Here is a 16,771-nt window from a genome sequence, read left to right on the forward strand (position 1 = left end):
TTAAAATTTGATTTTATTTTTTATATTTTAGTTAAAAGATAATTTCCTTTACTTTACTTATTTATTAATAACACAAAAACTATTAAAGTAACAATAACCAAATTTTCGCAGCTAGTAAACAATAAAATTATCTACAATATTCATTAAACAAAATTATTATAACTTTAAAACTTTAATTGTTATTGTTCTTTAAAATATCACTAAAAATCACTCAAAAAAAAAACTTTACTTTACTTTTTTATAAATAACACAAAAACAAATAATATCACACCTACAAAATTTATCACCCGTATAAACAATAAAACTACCTACAACATACATAAAACAACAAACATCTAACCTCAAAACTTTACGAGTTATTTATATTTTAAGTTAATAGAACGTAAAATAAAATTTCCATTGCATTCTATCGCAAATATTCATGGAATACCAAATACAACCCTTTGCAAAACAAAACAAAAATAAAATCTCCATCAATCATTTCGCAGCGTGTCATTAGTCTTCTGCTTTTAATTGTCGCTTTTTTCATCGGACACCTGTCATTACTCATCATTCCGCCTTGTATTTCAATACTTTTTCGCTGAATAATCATTCGAGCATTTTATCAGCCCCCAATCATTAACAAAAACAAAAACCCACCCAAAATGTTTTAATTTTAAATAAAATTTCATGTTAATCCAAACACTCTGTATGCACACGATGAAAATTTATTCTTCTATATTATGTTAGACTGTTAGAGTATCAAACTCGTATAGTTCGGTTATGGTTTTGCACGGTTGTGCACGAAAGCAATAACGAAAATGAAATTTAACGACGCGCGCGCGCCATTTGCCGCCTCCGCCTCCGCCGCCGCCACAGTCGACCGCCGCTGGTATATGAGTGTAGGTATGAGTATGAGCATTATGCACGAGCAGCAGCGGCGGCAGAGAGCAGCAGCTTTAATTGTGGGCAATAAAAACCGACACGTTCGACTGCCGCCGCTGCTGCCACCTCCAGCATCGGCAGTTTCTAGCACCTTTGCATTTAGGATATTTCGGGAAAGGTTATGTTTGTGCAGGGGGTAATTTCAGGTTATGGTGGAGGATTTTAGAATATTTGTAGGTTAAAAAAGGGAGGATTTATGTTTTTGTTTGTTTTTTGGGAGTTTTTTGAGTGTAACATGAGAAGTATTGATGTAGGGATAGTGAATTTTGAAGAGGATGTTAATAGTAAAATTGTTTATAAAATGCTGAAAGAAAAAGTTGTTTATGTTTAATAGTTTAAAAGTTATTGGCTTTCAAATATTGCGTTTATTTTTCTAAAACTATAAATTTTCACTCATGACTTATTTAACAAAATTATTAATAACAAATAAACTAAAGCAGCTCTGTTAACAAATAAAATTTAGATTGATAAACACATAAATTGTCTATAATTTAGTAAAAATTTCATTGTTCTAACCTCAAAATTGTAAAAGTTATCGTATATCAAAGTTCGACTTAATAATTTCCTATGCAAAATAACAAAAATAATTTTATAGGTTCACTTTGAACGCGAATAACTCCTAAAGTATATAATCTATAAACCTCTTACTTTTGCATCTTATAGACATTTTAATTATCTATCACTCCTCCAAAAATTATTCTTCATCTCTTATCAGTTTATGAGTTATCACAAAATATATATTTGAATTGCTAAAATGTTCCAAAACTCGAAATTGCAATTTCTCAATTTCTGTTACAACTGCCTGCGACTCCAACTTCACTTTGAGCAACTTGAACTTATTAAAGTTTAATGAGTATCGCATTACACTAACGTCGCCTCTATCTCCCCATCTCCTATCGCCGTCCCTCTGTTTGTGTGTTTGCGCAAACTTAATTTACTTCTGATTGTATCTTGTAATTCCAATGCGCATCGCGAGTGTCGTAAAACGATTGAAAGTGAATTAGTGAGCACGCATTTCAGTGTTTATTCCACGTCGTTTCGAGAAACGGCTTTTAAATTCACCGAATTATATTATGTTTCTATGTAAATCCTTGTTTTACTCTTGCTTAGAGTATAGGGGGGTATAGGGGGTTTGGGGGTTGGTTGGAAATACAGTTAAGACAGTAAGGGAATGAATTAAACAAGGATGTGTATTGTAAGATCTTCAGAGGGTGGTTTTCAAACGGAATGCGAAATCAAAGTAATGCTTGGAGTGATAGGAATTATATAGTTCATAAAATTTATAAGTTGTTGAGTTGTAAAGTATTTTAATTTCTAGTTTAAGTTTATGAGCGAATAACTTTTTGAGTTTTATAGGTAGGGTGTTTAGTTTTTTTGAATTTGGTAGGTAATTTAATTGTTTATTTATTTGGGAAAGAATTAGTTAATTATATTTATTTGTTTTGTTGTTATATTGATATCAATTAATTTTTGTGGTTTTTATTAGGAAATTATTAAGTCCAACTTTGACATACGATAACTTTTACAATTTTGAAGTTAGAACAGTCAGATTTTTATTAAGTAATAGATAATTTATTTGTTTATCAATCAGAAGTTAAGAAGTTAATATTGTTGCCTTAATTTATTTGTTATTAATAATTTTGTAAAATAAGTTATAAGTAAAAAGTTTTTGATTGAGAACAATAAAAGCTATACTTTGAAGTCAAATAACTTTTAGAGTTTTTGAAATAAATAATTTTTTATTTCGGCGTTTTAGAAAATATTGTTAATAAGTGTTGCAAATTTCATTTATTTATTCACAATATTTCCGGAGTTATTGACAATTAAACATAAAAAGTCATAGAAAAGTATATTCTAATTAAACCTAATTAAAACCCAAATATCACATGAAATTTTAATGTTATAATATCGATTTTTTACCAAACAATAAACAATCTAATTATTTATCACAATCCCAAATATCAACTTAGTATCATTATTATTTATTGAGTTATGTGCAAAATAATAAACAAAAACATAAATCTCCTCCGCTTTTGTTTCACATTTTCTGTTTTATAAAAGTATTTCCTTGAACAAAATTGATTAATGCAAGTTTCGCACTAATTTCGCTTAATTTATTGCATGTTTACTTAATGGTTCCACTCTCTGCGGGTAAACCACCCTGCGCCTCGCATCATCCCTTCTAAGCGATGATTAATTTGTCCTGTCATTTTGCGTAAAATCTTTTCTGCCAACAATTTGCTTTCGAAACTTGTTTGTTAGTTTTATTCTCCTCAAAATTATCCTGTGTGCATTACGCTGTTAAAAATACAGCGTGGATTGATTGATCGTTTCGTGAATATTCTCCGAGTTAAATTTAGATTAATATTTTTTGTGTTTTTTGTTATTTTTTTAGAGAAAAAAGTTGAGGTTTTATTTTCGGGGTAGTTTATAGGGTGGAATATTCTTGAGCACTTCATCATCACTGTCCTAACGATTGTTCCACTTTACGCTTCGCTGCCTTTTCGATTTTCGCGAATCTTCAGGAATCTTTTCGGAATTTTCATGAATTTCCACGAGCACTATGCATTTTCCATGAGCCAAGTTTTTTACGCGCACACTCTGGGGTGGTGGTGGGGTGTAAGGGTGTTAGGGCAATCATAATTTGTCATTTTTATTACGCCTGCTCAATTTGGGGGCTTAGCACCAACAAACATTAGCATTTTAATAAATTTTCATATATTTTTTGGTTTATTTTTTAGTTGTTGAGTTGTAAAAAATTTTGAGTTAAAGTTTTAAGTTTAGAAGTCAATAACTTTTAGAGTTTTTAAGTTAGAGAGTAAATTTTTTGGTTGTTTATAGATAATTTTATTGTTTATTAACATGTGAAGGAAAAAGTTAATAATTATTATTAGTTTTGTTGTTATAACAAAATAAACAATAAAAGTCAAGCAAAGAATAAATATATTTGAAAGACAATTTTAAAACATCATGAAATCGACATTTTATAGGTTAGGAATTTTATTTTTTTAATGAATTGTAGGTAATATTATTTTTAATAAGTATGGTAAGTTTCAATAGTCTATATGAATTATTTTTTGAGTTATTATCAATTAAGTAACAAAAAGCAATAATATAGTATAGCATATTTTACCAAAATTTAATTTAAAATATCTCAACAAATTTTAATGTTAGAATATTGCAACTTTTACTCAACGATAGTCAATTTTATTGTTTATTATTGTGTAAAAAAATCAATGCGATATCTATATTAGTTCTTGAGTTATTTACAAAATACTAACGTTCCGATTCTATTTTTAAAAACTCGTCTCAACTCACGAGAAACTTTTTGTATTATCCGTGTATTACCTCCCCGTTCAAGAAAATACAATATGTCACATCAGGACTAAAAGGATTACAACCGACCAGTAAACTTCCCAAAACTTTCAAAACTTTTTTCTATTTTTATCTTAGATGATACCAAGTAATTCTCTAATTTTTCTACATTTTCCCATGAGTACATTTTTTATTTATTTGAATGTGCGCACAAAGATATAAAAAGCACTTTGATGCGGCCGCAAAAAGCCTCTAATCGCTTTGAAGGACTGAAGGACGTCGGAGCAAGGACCAAGGACCCGAAATGGGAGCGCGGGGCGGTCGAGCGAGACGAGAGACGCGGCGCCGAAAATTGATGTCACGCCTGGTTAACCCTTTTGTGCTCGCGCCTCCACCTTGTGTCCTTCGTCCATCGTCCTTCGCCTTTGGGTGCTTTCTGTGGCGGCCAACGCACGGAAGGGACTGTCTTTTGAGATTTTTTCTCTAAGTGTGCAGGGAGTATGAAGTCTACAGTATGCATTTTTGTACTTATCATACATGAGTGAATTTTTAAGAAAAAAAATTATTGTTTGACTTTGAAGTAGAATAACTCAATTGTTTAGAAAGGTAGAAGAATGAATAAAATGTCATTTGAAAGATAATTTAATTGGAAATTAAAAAAAGTTTAGAAAATTATAATATCTTTATTTGTTTAGTAGTTATTAGAGTTTCAGTAAAACATTGCAAAAAATAATAAAAATGAGAATTAGTGAAATATTTACTTAAATTTGTTGTAACTCATAAACAAATAGCGTTACAGCCTTAATTTTTTCAAAGAGTATTTTTAATAATACTCTCTATCTTGGGAAGTTTATTTTGTTCTGATATTGTTATTAATATAGCAATAATTTAGTATTAAAGTTAAAAGTTAATGCAAAAATAGTGTTTTTTTTTTTGTTTATTGTCAATTTACTACCAAAATAACAATCTAAATTTAATATAATTTATGGCAATATATAAACAATTAAATTACAAATCTCTCTGTTTTTAAATTTTGTTAAAATACTAATTATAACGGATTCTACGCGCTTTCAAAGTTGAACTTTTGTTTTCAAAATTCAACTTTTTTCATTCTTTTCTTTCATTGTCGCACAAGTTGGAAAAACACGTTTCTCTGATTAAATCCTCAACAATCGAAGGATCAGCACACAGCCAGCGTAAACTTGCCTGTTTAGATTGATAACAAAAACAGCACCGCAAAGTTTTTCCAGCGCTTTCCACGCGCTTGAAGTCAAAATACACGCCAACAATACGTCGAGTGCGGATGGCGACGCAAACCCTTTACTGGAGATCCCGCGCTGATGATGACGGCGGCGGCAAACGTGGGGGCGGTGTTTTCCGTTGTTCCGTTGAAAATTGCAAAATGAACTAGGTAACAGTCGCAGTCGTACGTTGAACCTGCGGTTGTGTGTTTTTGTTGTCGTTGTCGTTTCGTTTTTGCTCGCGCTGCGGGAAAGCGAGAAAGCGGGAAAGCGACGCTTTTCCGGACTTGCACGCTGAGTTTTCGCCGCATCAGGCGGACCGCGACTAATTTTGCGTATAATTTCCACTGCAGTTTATACAAAACGTTTGTAATTTGGAATTTACGGCGGCATTTTCACAAAAAGCGCTCAACTTTTTAAGTTGATAAACTTATTGAAGTGCAGGAAAACTGTTGGATAACTTTTGTAATTTTTTACCGATTTTCATAAATTATAGGTGGGATGAAAGAAAATTTAATTGGAAATTTAATTGTTTTTAAATATTTATGAATTTGTTAATATTTTAAAAGTTATTAACAAAAATGTAAACAATTTCACAATATTTTTTGTCTTGAAGTACTGCTGATCGAAAATTGTTAATAACTATTGCAATTTATAACCGATTTTTATGAAATTCAGTTAAATTGAAAGAGAATTTCATTTTTTATCAAATTCTTTTTAAATATTTAATTTATGGTAAATACTTTTCTATTATTAAGAAAAACTTCACAATTTAATGATATTTTTTATTTAAAAATCTTGTTGATGTAAAATAGTTAATAACTTTTGCAATATTTTACCGATTTTGATAAATTATAAGTCAAACGAAAGAAAATTTAATTGATAATTCAAAAATATTTAAACATTGATCAGATTTAAATTATTTTATTTGTTAATATTAAAAAACTAATCAATTTCACTTTAATTTTCTCTAAAATCAAATATTTTACAAAACAATTCATAACTCCCGTAATTTTAATCAAAATTCAATAAATTTTACACTAAACAACAAATAATTTAATTGCGCATCCACACATAACCACTAATTGCTTTAATTATAAATCCCTGAATTATTATCATCAAATAACTCAACAAAACACTCTTCAACAACCAAAATATTACTTTTATTATTATTTTACTCATAACTTGAATGCTACCCATCCAAATTTAATAAATTTAGCATCAAATGAAAGATAATTAATCCCTCCATCACTCCCTGTACATAACAAAATTAATTTTGTTTATCTACCACTTCTAATAAGAGTTTTATTGCTGCGCTGACACTGAAATTAACTGCAATGTTTCAACTTGAAGTGAAACTCATCACAATTTCCATAAAATATAAGTGCAGCCGACAACGGCATATTAAATATATTGCTTGTTATCAACTAATTGCAATATGCGCTGATATTGCGTCCGCGAGCGCGATTTTAATTAACAAACGGCGCGTAACGAATTGGAACGAAATTAAAGCCTCAAAGATTGGAAATGCGCGCGCTGCGCGTTCGTTAAAACTTTTAAATGAACACACACACATACAAAATGCAAATAATTGCACATATAGATTATATACAGAGTGTTGCAATAATTTATTTTTGTGAATTTTGCGTTTTTGATGGATTTTTGTGTAAATTTTGATTAAATTTTTGTATTTTTATTGTTTTTGATGGATATTTATTGTTACACTTGGTATATTTAATGGTTGATTTGGCTGATAGTAATTTTGCATTGCGGGGATGATTTTTGAAGGGTTTGACTGGTCGATGCGGCGAATGGCGGATGGGATTTGTGCGACGCGCAGCCGGTGTTTGATTTCAATTAAATTTTAATTAATTCCACCGTTAAACAATAACGGCGTTGCGCATTCTAAAACGCACGTGTTATGTACGCACGTTTTGCATACAATTACGGTAAATATTAGAATTACAACAAATATTATAGCAACGATTTAATGAAAATCAAAATTTTAAGTAAATAAAATGTTTTTTGTTAGTTTTTCTAAGATTACGTTCGAATTAATAAAGGGATTGATAAAATCTTTGAATTATCTGATGTAGAATTAAATTGTTTATCTATTGGTATAAGATTTATTAAATTATGTCAAATAGTTCAAAAGTTATTAACAAATTACTAAAATGAATCATTTTTAATGTTAATTATTTGCTTTCAGTGACATTTTTACAAAATTATAATAGATATTTAAATAAAATTCTCCCTAATCGATAAATAATTTAATTGTTTATATCTATACAGAATTTCATAAAATTCTTTCAAATATTTCGAAAGTTATAAACAAATTTCTTAAAATAATAATTTTCAATTTATAATTATTGCTTTTAATTGCATTTTTCTAATTTGCCACTAAACTATAACAAATATTTAAACAAAATTAAGACAAAGTGATGTAAAATTAAATTATTAATACTCACTCGAAATTTCATCAAATTCTATCAAATATTTCAAAAGTTATAAACAAATTTCTAAAAACAACATTTTTAATCCATAATAATTGCTTTTAATTGCATTTTTTAAATTTGCCATCAAACTATAACAAATATTTAAACAAAATTAACACTAATCTATGCACAATAAAATTATTTATATCCATTCCTAATTTCATCAACTTCTATTAAATATTACAAAAGTTATTGCAATTTTTTCAACTTTTACAATACCTAATTGATTATTTCACTAAACCCGCTCAGATTTTGATTAAACCGTCATCTCTTGATGTGCGCATTGTGCACGCCCGGGATGGCAGTTGTTATTCGGCGATTATTAAACGCCACTGATGCCACTAATGATAGAGAGCAGAATGCAACCGATTGCAACAACCCCTGATGCCTGCGAATGGATGAGTGTCGCATACACGGCGCGCATATTTCATTAACGACAACATGACTGCAGCCTACAAACGCACACGCAGACGCTTTTAATTAAAATATTAATATCGACATGATTAATATGCACGATGCGTGACACATTATCACTCGCCACTATCTATAATCTAGAGTTAAAGGCATCCAAATATAAAAGAACAGGGAATGAATGATTGATTAGGTGGTTTTGTTTAAATAACAGGTGGAGTTTTGGATTTATTTAAAAACAATTTATGGTAGTTTATAGATTGGGTTAGGAGGTATATTTTGTATAAAAAATTGTTTTGATATCTTTAATAGTTTCTGAGTTATTGGGAATTTTGTGTGGAAAGTAAAAAATTTGAATTTTTTTGGTTTTTTATTAATAACTTTTAAACTGTATTATATTTAAATTTGCAACTTTGAGAGTTAATGTCAAATAAATTTTCTTTCTTATGACGTTTTAATCTATATTTAATAATTAAAATTGGCTGAGTTATAATGAATTTAAATTTGAAAACTATTGTATCTAAATATTTACTTATGAATATTGCAATATTTGTTTAAAACTTTTATAACTAAAAAACTAAATTATTGACAACATACATCTTTTCATAAACATCTTTTCAGATAAATTATCTCTCTTATGATATATCCACCAATACTGTGTGATTTCAAACAGCTGAGTTATTCCACATCAAAACTCAGCTTTTTTTGCGCTTGAAAGCAAAACAGAAAAACATGAAATCCAGTAATTGTTTCGCCGGCAGTGGAAAAACCCAATGCTCCGAACGCTAGAAATTAGATTGAAATCTGAATATTTTCCGCTGATCGTGATTTTTCACCCTAGCTTTGCTCGGCTGCTGCTGCGTCGGTTGGAGGATTTTCGCTGATTTTCAGCATTCTTCCGCCGTCGTGCCGCTTTTTTTGCGGATGGTCCTGCAGGACGCGCAGGATGCGACGACCGCACGCCATTACCGTCGACGCTTGTGTTTTATTTTCGCGCTCGTTTCGGCCCCGGCCATGCAGATTCCATTATGTCGGCGGGGTGATTTTTTACGCCCCACTGACGCCGCCTACGCAACGCCGGCAATTTCCATTCAACAATTTCGACAATTACCGCTTCAACGACGGCAAAATAAAAACAAAACGAAAAAATCGAATCAGGCATCAAAACGTCGAGAATCATTATTAAATTGTGATATGTATTTTAAAAGATATTAACAATTGTTTAAGAAACAAGATTTTAATCAGTAATTTATGCTTTTGTTTACATTTTTGTAATTTAAGCGTAAATTATATCAAATATTTCAATAAAATTTATACTAATCGATGCATAATACAATTGTTTATGATTATTCTTAATTTCACTTAATTCTTTCAAATAGTTTAAAAGTTATAAGCAAATTTCTGAAGAACATAATTTTAATCAATAATTCATTCTTTTATTTACATAATTGATAATAATTAATAAAATATAATAAATAATTTAATAAAACTATTATAGATCGATGCAAAATTCAATTATTGATGTCTCAGAGAAAGAATTGGGTAATTATGTCAAATATTTCAAAAGTTATAAACAAATTTCTAAAACGTATAATTTTTAATTTTTAATTTTTGCTTTTATTTACATTTTTCTAATTAGTGCATAAACTATTAAAAATATTTAAATAAAATTGACAGTAATTGACGTAGAATGTAATTGTTTATAACAATTTTTAATTTCAACAAATTCTTTCAAATATTTAAAAAGTTATAAGCAAATTTCTACAAAAAATTATTTTAATCTTTAAATTTTGCTTTTATGTACATAATTGTTAATAATTAATAAAATATTTTACCAAATTTAACAAAAATAACACTAATCGATGCAAAAATAAATTATTAACACATCAGTAAAAAAATTACTAAATTTCCCTTAATATTTAAAAAGTTATTAACAAATTTCTTTTGATATAATTCTATTTTTATGTTGGGGTTAAAAATCTAAGTGCTCCCGATTTTATTTTTAATTTTTTTTTACTCTCCACTCTCCATGCTACGCCTACGCCTCCAACAAATACAAAATAAGCACAAAAAGCAAACGAAACAAAGCGCCAGCGGAAAACTAGCGCACAACCCGGCCGCAAACAAAAGAACGTCGGTTATAATTGGCGTTGTGCGCTCCTGCAGGACTATATCGCAGGACTCTTCAACTTCATCAACAGCGCACAAAGGGCTTTTCAACTGGTTTTCGAATCGTCATGAATAAAAAACACACTAAACCCGGAAACAGCACGGTGAAAATATGCTTGATGCCAACAATCGCGCACACATTGTGAATAAGGGATGAAAGCATTAAAAAAAATCGAAATTTAATTGAAATCAGAATCAGTCAAAAATTACATGGAATAATATATTAAACTCAAACCGGAAGTCCGCTGGTTATGCATTATCCGTTTAGTCATTGTCCTTTGCTACCCCTGCGGGTTACTAGCACTAGATATTTGTCAACCATTAATACGCCCCGTTTTCCGGCATTCCGGTTTTCCGGTTTAAGGGTTGTATCGTATTCAACATTCAACAGGAACCGCACGTCCTTGATCCAGCTCAAGCGTTCAAGCATACTGATTATTATCATATACAAAGTGTTTCAATTCAAAATTTCATTGATTTTTTAAATTTTTAGTCTAAACTTACATACACCTCGTGTAACTCAAGAACGGATAAACATATTTTAACCATTTAAATTTTTTTAGATTCATTTTATCATAAAATGAAACAATATACATTAAAACATAAAAAATATCAATATACTGAGTGTTTAAAAAATAAATAAAAAATTTTAATCAAAACTTACATACACCTCGTGTAACTCATGAACCGATAAACATATTTTAACCATTTAATTTTTTTTAGATTCATCTTATCTTAAAATAAAACAATAAACTTTAAAACATTAAAAATATCAATATACTGAGTGTTTAAAAAATAAATAAAATTTTTAATCAAAACTTACATACACCTCGTGTAACTCATCAACCAATAAACAGATTTTAATTATTTAAATTTTTTTAGATTCATTTTATTTTAAAATAAAACAATATACATTAAAATATTAAGAATATTAATATACTGAGTGTTAAAAAAATAAATAATTTTTTTTAATTTTTTGTTTGTTTCAGGTTCATTTGTGATTGTCTGGAGAAGAGGTGCTGCCCTCTTGAGTGCAGGCCAACAAATGATCTCACGTGACACACGATTATCACTAAGCGGATATAATCTACAGATTAGAGACATTCAACATTCCGATCAGGGTGATTACACGTGTCAAATCGGTGATGGATCCCCCGGGGACTTGATACATACCATCGAGATATTAAGTAAGTTATAAAAATTACCATATTTTACTCTTTGACAGTTTAATTTGAATTTGCGTGATGTAAATTACTTCCGGTTTTCACAACTCTTCGGGGGTGACAGGTGCTGGCGACTTTAAGAAAGAAATTGTGAAATTCCGGGTTTTCAACCACGTAGAATTCATTTCTTACTTTTTGATGGATTAAAGTTTTTACCTTTGCTCCACAAGTTTTAATTTCTTATATTTTTCCTCCCTTAGGGGTTGTTTATTAAATTTTTTTTGTTTTTTGAGTGAAATTTTTGTTTTTGAATGTTTTACGCAACTATTCCGGCTTCTACGTCTTGGCTGCTGTATTCACTGCCACCGTCGACAACGTATCAGTTGTAATTTTAATTAAAATTGCGGTGGAGGCGGCGAAGGCGGCGGCAAAACGTTTGATTCTGATTAAACGAGAATGGCATGTCGCCGCTGCTGACTGCAACTATTTATAACTATTTTCCACGCAGTGGTGTTGCTGGAAACATAAAACATTATGAACATAACCTCAACCGCAAGTTATGCAACTTGTTGTGCGCAAGCGGCAAGGAGTTATGAGATTATACGACGGCGGGATCAAGACTTGAAAACTTTATTCATTACGCGCGTACAGCTCGGGCGTAATCGCTGCGAACTTGTTTTACATTTTTGCATATTGTGAGCGGAGTAGTGGTGGGATTCTGTTGGAAATTTCAGGATGTGTAGAGTATTAAGTGATTGATAATATTCTGGTAGGATATTGTTGATAGGTTAATTTGTTTTTAATTTATTCATAGGTAAAGTTGGAAATTATTAAAAAATAGTTAAAATTTTGTTTTTTGAAAATATTTGGTATAAAACCGGAAATGACGGAATAAAAATTTTGGAATACATTCTTAAAATACGTAAATTTATGATGGTGAAGAGAAAATTTTAATATTTTGACCTGTTTGTGAGTTATAATGAATTAAAATTAACATAAAGTCAAAAAAGTGTGGTATAGTCCTAACGGACCTTTCTTACATTTTTGCATATAAGAAGTAAACAAGTGGAGCGATGTTACTGAAAGTTTCAGGATATGTAGAATATTGAATTATTTAAAATATACAGTTTGAATATTGTTGATATATTAATTCGTTTAAAAATTATTTATAGTCTAATTTAAAAATAATGAAAAATCCATTATAATTTTGTTTTTTGAAAAAATCTATTTTAAAACCGGAAATATTGGAATAAAATTTTTAGAATTCACTATTAAAATATGTAAATTTATGATGGTGAAGAGAAAATTTTAAAATGTTGACCTGTTTCTGAGTTATAATGATTTAAAATTAACAAAAAGTCAAAAAAAAAAACCTTTAGAAAAATCCTTTCGGATATTTTTACATTTTTGCTTATAACAAGCAAACCTGTGAAGCGATTTTATTGAAAATTTCTGGATATATAGAATATTAAATTGTTTATAATATGCCATTTGAATATTGTTGATAACTTTATTAGTTTATAAATTATTTATAGTCAAATTTGAAAAAAATGAAAAATTCATTATAATTTTGTTTTTCGGAAAAATTCACTTTAAAACCGGAAATGTTATAACAAAACCTCAAAAACAAATTTATATAATCCCGAAATTTATTATTATAAACAAAAAATAACAAAATTCCCACTCTTTACCAAATTACAAAGCATTTAAAGAGACAAAAAGTCAAAATTTGAAACACTCTCCAAAATTCTCCCCGTTTTGTCACAAAAACCATCCTTAAACAAAGATGTTTTTTGCCGTCGTCTTTTCCGGGGGTGGTACAGCAGGCGGTGTTAATTAACAGCGAAATAGCTCGAGCGCGCTCGGTGCGTTCGCGTCGTGAATCGATTAAACCGCCATCATCCAAGTTATAATGCTATGTAGATTACAAACGTGCTACACACCCACACTCACACATACACATACACAACAAACGAACGTGTAAAACTTTGACGACAAACGGTAGAGTCGCTGATTGCCGCCCCAGGATGCCGACTCCTTTTAGCGTCGCTGTAGAGTAACCAAAAGTGAACATCCGAACTCGCTCCGACAGAGGAACATCAAAACAAGCACGCGGCGGTTAACGGGGGTGGCAAGGTGGCAGAGGGGGGTGGTCTTGTCGCCAACCACCAAACCGCCACCTTCCATCACCCGAATAAAATATATAAAGTGTTCAGAAATGCAATTTTAGAGTAAATTTAAAGAGAAGAGTATAAATGAGGTTAGGTTTTGGTAACACTTGGTATATGGAAATGTTCGGGGCGGGCCTGAAGTTTTAATGAATGCAAATTGACTGTTTTGCATTTTAAACTCGCAATCAGCCGAGACGATTGCATAAATATTCATTTCGGCGCGTACAAAGGCTGAGGGAATGCGGTGTCGCCCTCTGGTGCCAACACCACACAATCAAAGATGTAAAACTTACATTTTACCCTCTTTTTTGAGTATTAGAATATTAGGGGGTGATAATAATTACATATAATCCCAGTTTGTTAAAGCTTTTGTATTGCGTGTAATCCAATTTGAAATATGGAAATTTATTTTAATTTCAGTGCCACCCAGTATACAAATGGTCCCGGCGAATGGTCAAACCACTACCCGCAAAGGGGGACCTGTGTCTTTCGAATGCAGGACTACTGGTAATCCTAATCCTGTTGTACAATGGTCAAAAAGGGTAAAAATTAAAAAAATGTTTAAAATTTTTTTTATAAATTTAAAAAAATTTAGGATGGTGTGTTACCAACTGGGATGCAAGTCCAAAGCGGGTATCTATTATCCCTCTCAGATGTACAGCGTCAACATGCAGGGGTTTACCAATGTACAGCTTCCAATGGGATTGGACAACCTGTCACAGCAGAAATAGAACTTCATGTCCTCTGTAAGTCAATTTAAATTCATTATAAATTAATGAACACCCTGTATAAAAATGTCCCCACATAGATCCACCGGAAGTCAATGTTTTACGTTCATGGGTCAACGCTGGTGAAGGTCTGGAAGCACGTCTTGATTGTGTGGTCCATGCTGACCCTCCTGCAGAGGTCACATGGTACCAGAACTCATTCCTTCTACAACCTACAGATCGTAGGGTTATGTCCCATCAAGGACAAACGCATACATTGAATATACGTAACATACAATTATCTGATTTTGGTAACTACAGCTGTGTTGTGGTTAATAGCATCGGAAAGGAAAAGAAATTCATTGAGTTATCCGGAAAACTGGGTCCTCCTGCTATCACAAGCTCGCAGTATTCTATGCCGCATGAATATAACCTTACTTGGAATGTGCAGAGTGTGTTTCCTATCATGGAGGTTAGGATATTATATAGGATGATACAGGTAAATCAAATTGAAAAAAATTTTAAAATTGAAAAAAAAAATTTTTTAATTTTTTGTTTTTTGGGTTTAGATTAATTCTACTTACCACCACCCTGGTCAATGGCATGATTTACTAGTACGTCCACATCAGTCTTTCAACCCCTCAACATCTGAGCGTTCGCAAAGTTATCAACTGCGTAATCTACAAGCAGAGTCTGTGTATGAATGTCTGGTGCAGACGAAGAACCAACATGGTTTCGGGGAGTTGTCTGACTTGCATCAGTGGTTCACTTCTCAGAAGGGTAGGCCCTTTGTGTCGGCCAATACCGCGTCCTCTTTTAATATTAAAAATAATTTGATTGGTGTTATTTTAAGCTGTGTTTTATTGATTTTTATCCATGGCACATAATATTTTATTTAAGTATTTAACTGTATGTATTTTTATATATTTTAATATACCCTGTATATTATGTTTTTGAGCACATGATGATTGTATGATTCGATTGATGAGTTAATGTGAAATGAAATGAAATGAAATTCAAGTCTGCCTTTGATAAGAATAAATAATTATTAAACTATATGTATTAAAAGGTGTTGTGTGTTGTGTGTTGCCTAATTCTCGATTATAACCAAACTTTTCAGCTTGGTGTGGAGAATGGAGTTTTCCACGCTCGGGGAGAGCGGAGGTATAGTTGGTAGGTAATGAAATCTGGGAAATTAGTTCCCGCATGCAATCAACCTTCGTCGCCTTGCTGTGCAGGGGGGTGGTTGGGGTGGTAGTGGTGGTGGCGGTGTGTGGTGTGATGCGCACGGCGTTGTGGCGTGTAATTTCCCAAAACGCCGTCGGACATCAGCCGCACAAGCGTACGAGCGCACATAATGCAACACTATGCATACAAATTGAGAACGACCGCGATCGAAATATGAGATAATAAAGATATTAAGGGCGTTTTCAGTGTGGAGGTTTTTTTTTTCTTTGTGTTATAGGGGATGTGTTTTTGGATGGTGGCGTTTTGGAGTAGTGACCGTTGTATGGGATGAGGTAGGTTTTATGCTTTTTATATGATAACTTGAGTTTTCTTGTTAAATTTTAAATATCCTGCAATTCCTTAGAAGTTTCAATGGTGCTTTGAGGTAGCCCTTTGTCAATTTGTAGATGAAGAGTGTTTCTATAAAATAAGTACTTTATCCTATCCATAAACCTTCAGGAAGTGCCCTAAAACTTCTTTCAAAAATTGATATTTTTATCAATTTTCTAAATTTGTCGTGGAAAACATCCTGTATCTGCTGTAAAATTAATGCAATTTATAATTTCTTTTAAACAGAATATGGATAAAGGGTGCCTCTAAGGAATGTGTGCTATATCTACCCTTTGGACCCTTTGAAAGTGCCCTAAAAATCTTTTCAAAAGTGTATATTTTTTAAGATTTCTAAAAGTTGTCGCGGAAAACACCCCGTATTTCCTGTAAAACTAACACAATATAGAGTTTTCCTACGTCAATTTATCGATATAGAGTGCCTTTATAAAATAAGTACCTAATGCACCCTCAAAATCCCTGGGAAGTACCCTAAAAATTCCTTCAAAAGTTGCTATTATTTGAAAATTTCTAAAAGTTGCCGTGGAAAACACACTGTATCTCCTGTAACACTATTACAATTTAGGGGTTTCCAACGTCAATTTATAGCTGAACAGTACC

The 16,771-nt window shown here is 31.3% G+C and overlaps 1 protein-coding gene across 1 annotated transcript in view; it reads left to right on the top strand.

Annotated features, from left to right (window-relative positions):
- LOC135802730 (lachesin-like) overlaps nt 1-15,654 on the top strand; it is a 33,204-nt gene extending 17,550 nt beyond the window's left edge. The window contains exons 3-7 of the mRNA XM_065316356.1: nt 11,545-11,742; nt 14,310-14,431; nt 14,485-14,635; nt 14,698-15,095; nt 15,166-15,654. Of these exons, the coding sequence (XP_065172428.1) occupies nt 11,545-11,742; nt 14,310-14,431; nt 14,485-14,635; nt 14,698-15,095; nt 15,166-15,483 (1,187 nt within the window). The 3' untranslated portion in view covers nt 15,484-15,654. The remainder of the gene's footprint in view (nt 1-11,544; nt 11,743-14,309; nt 14,432-14,484; nt 14,636-14,697; nt 15,096-15,165) is intronic.
- Nucleotides 15,655-16,771: the final 1,117 nt, after the last annotated feature.

This window comes from Atheta coriaria, unplaced genomic scaffold, assembly GCF_025399875.1.
Source record: "Atheta coriaria isolate IRGN ID8LTWV9N9 unplaced genomic scaffold, Caltech_Dcor_3.1 hic_scaffold_2_pilon, whole genome shotgun sequence".
Taxonomy (NCBI): Eukaryota; Metazoa; Arthropoda; class Insecta; order Coleoptera; family Staphylinidae; genus Dalotia; species Dalotia coriaria.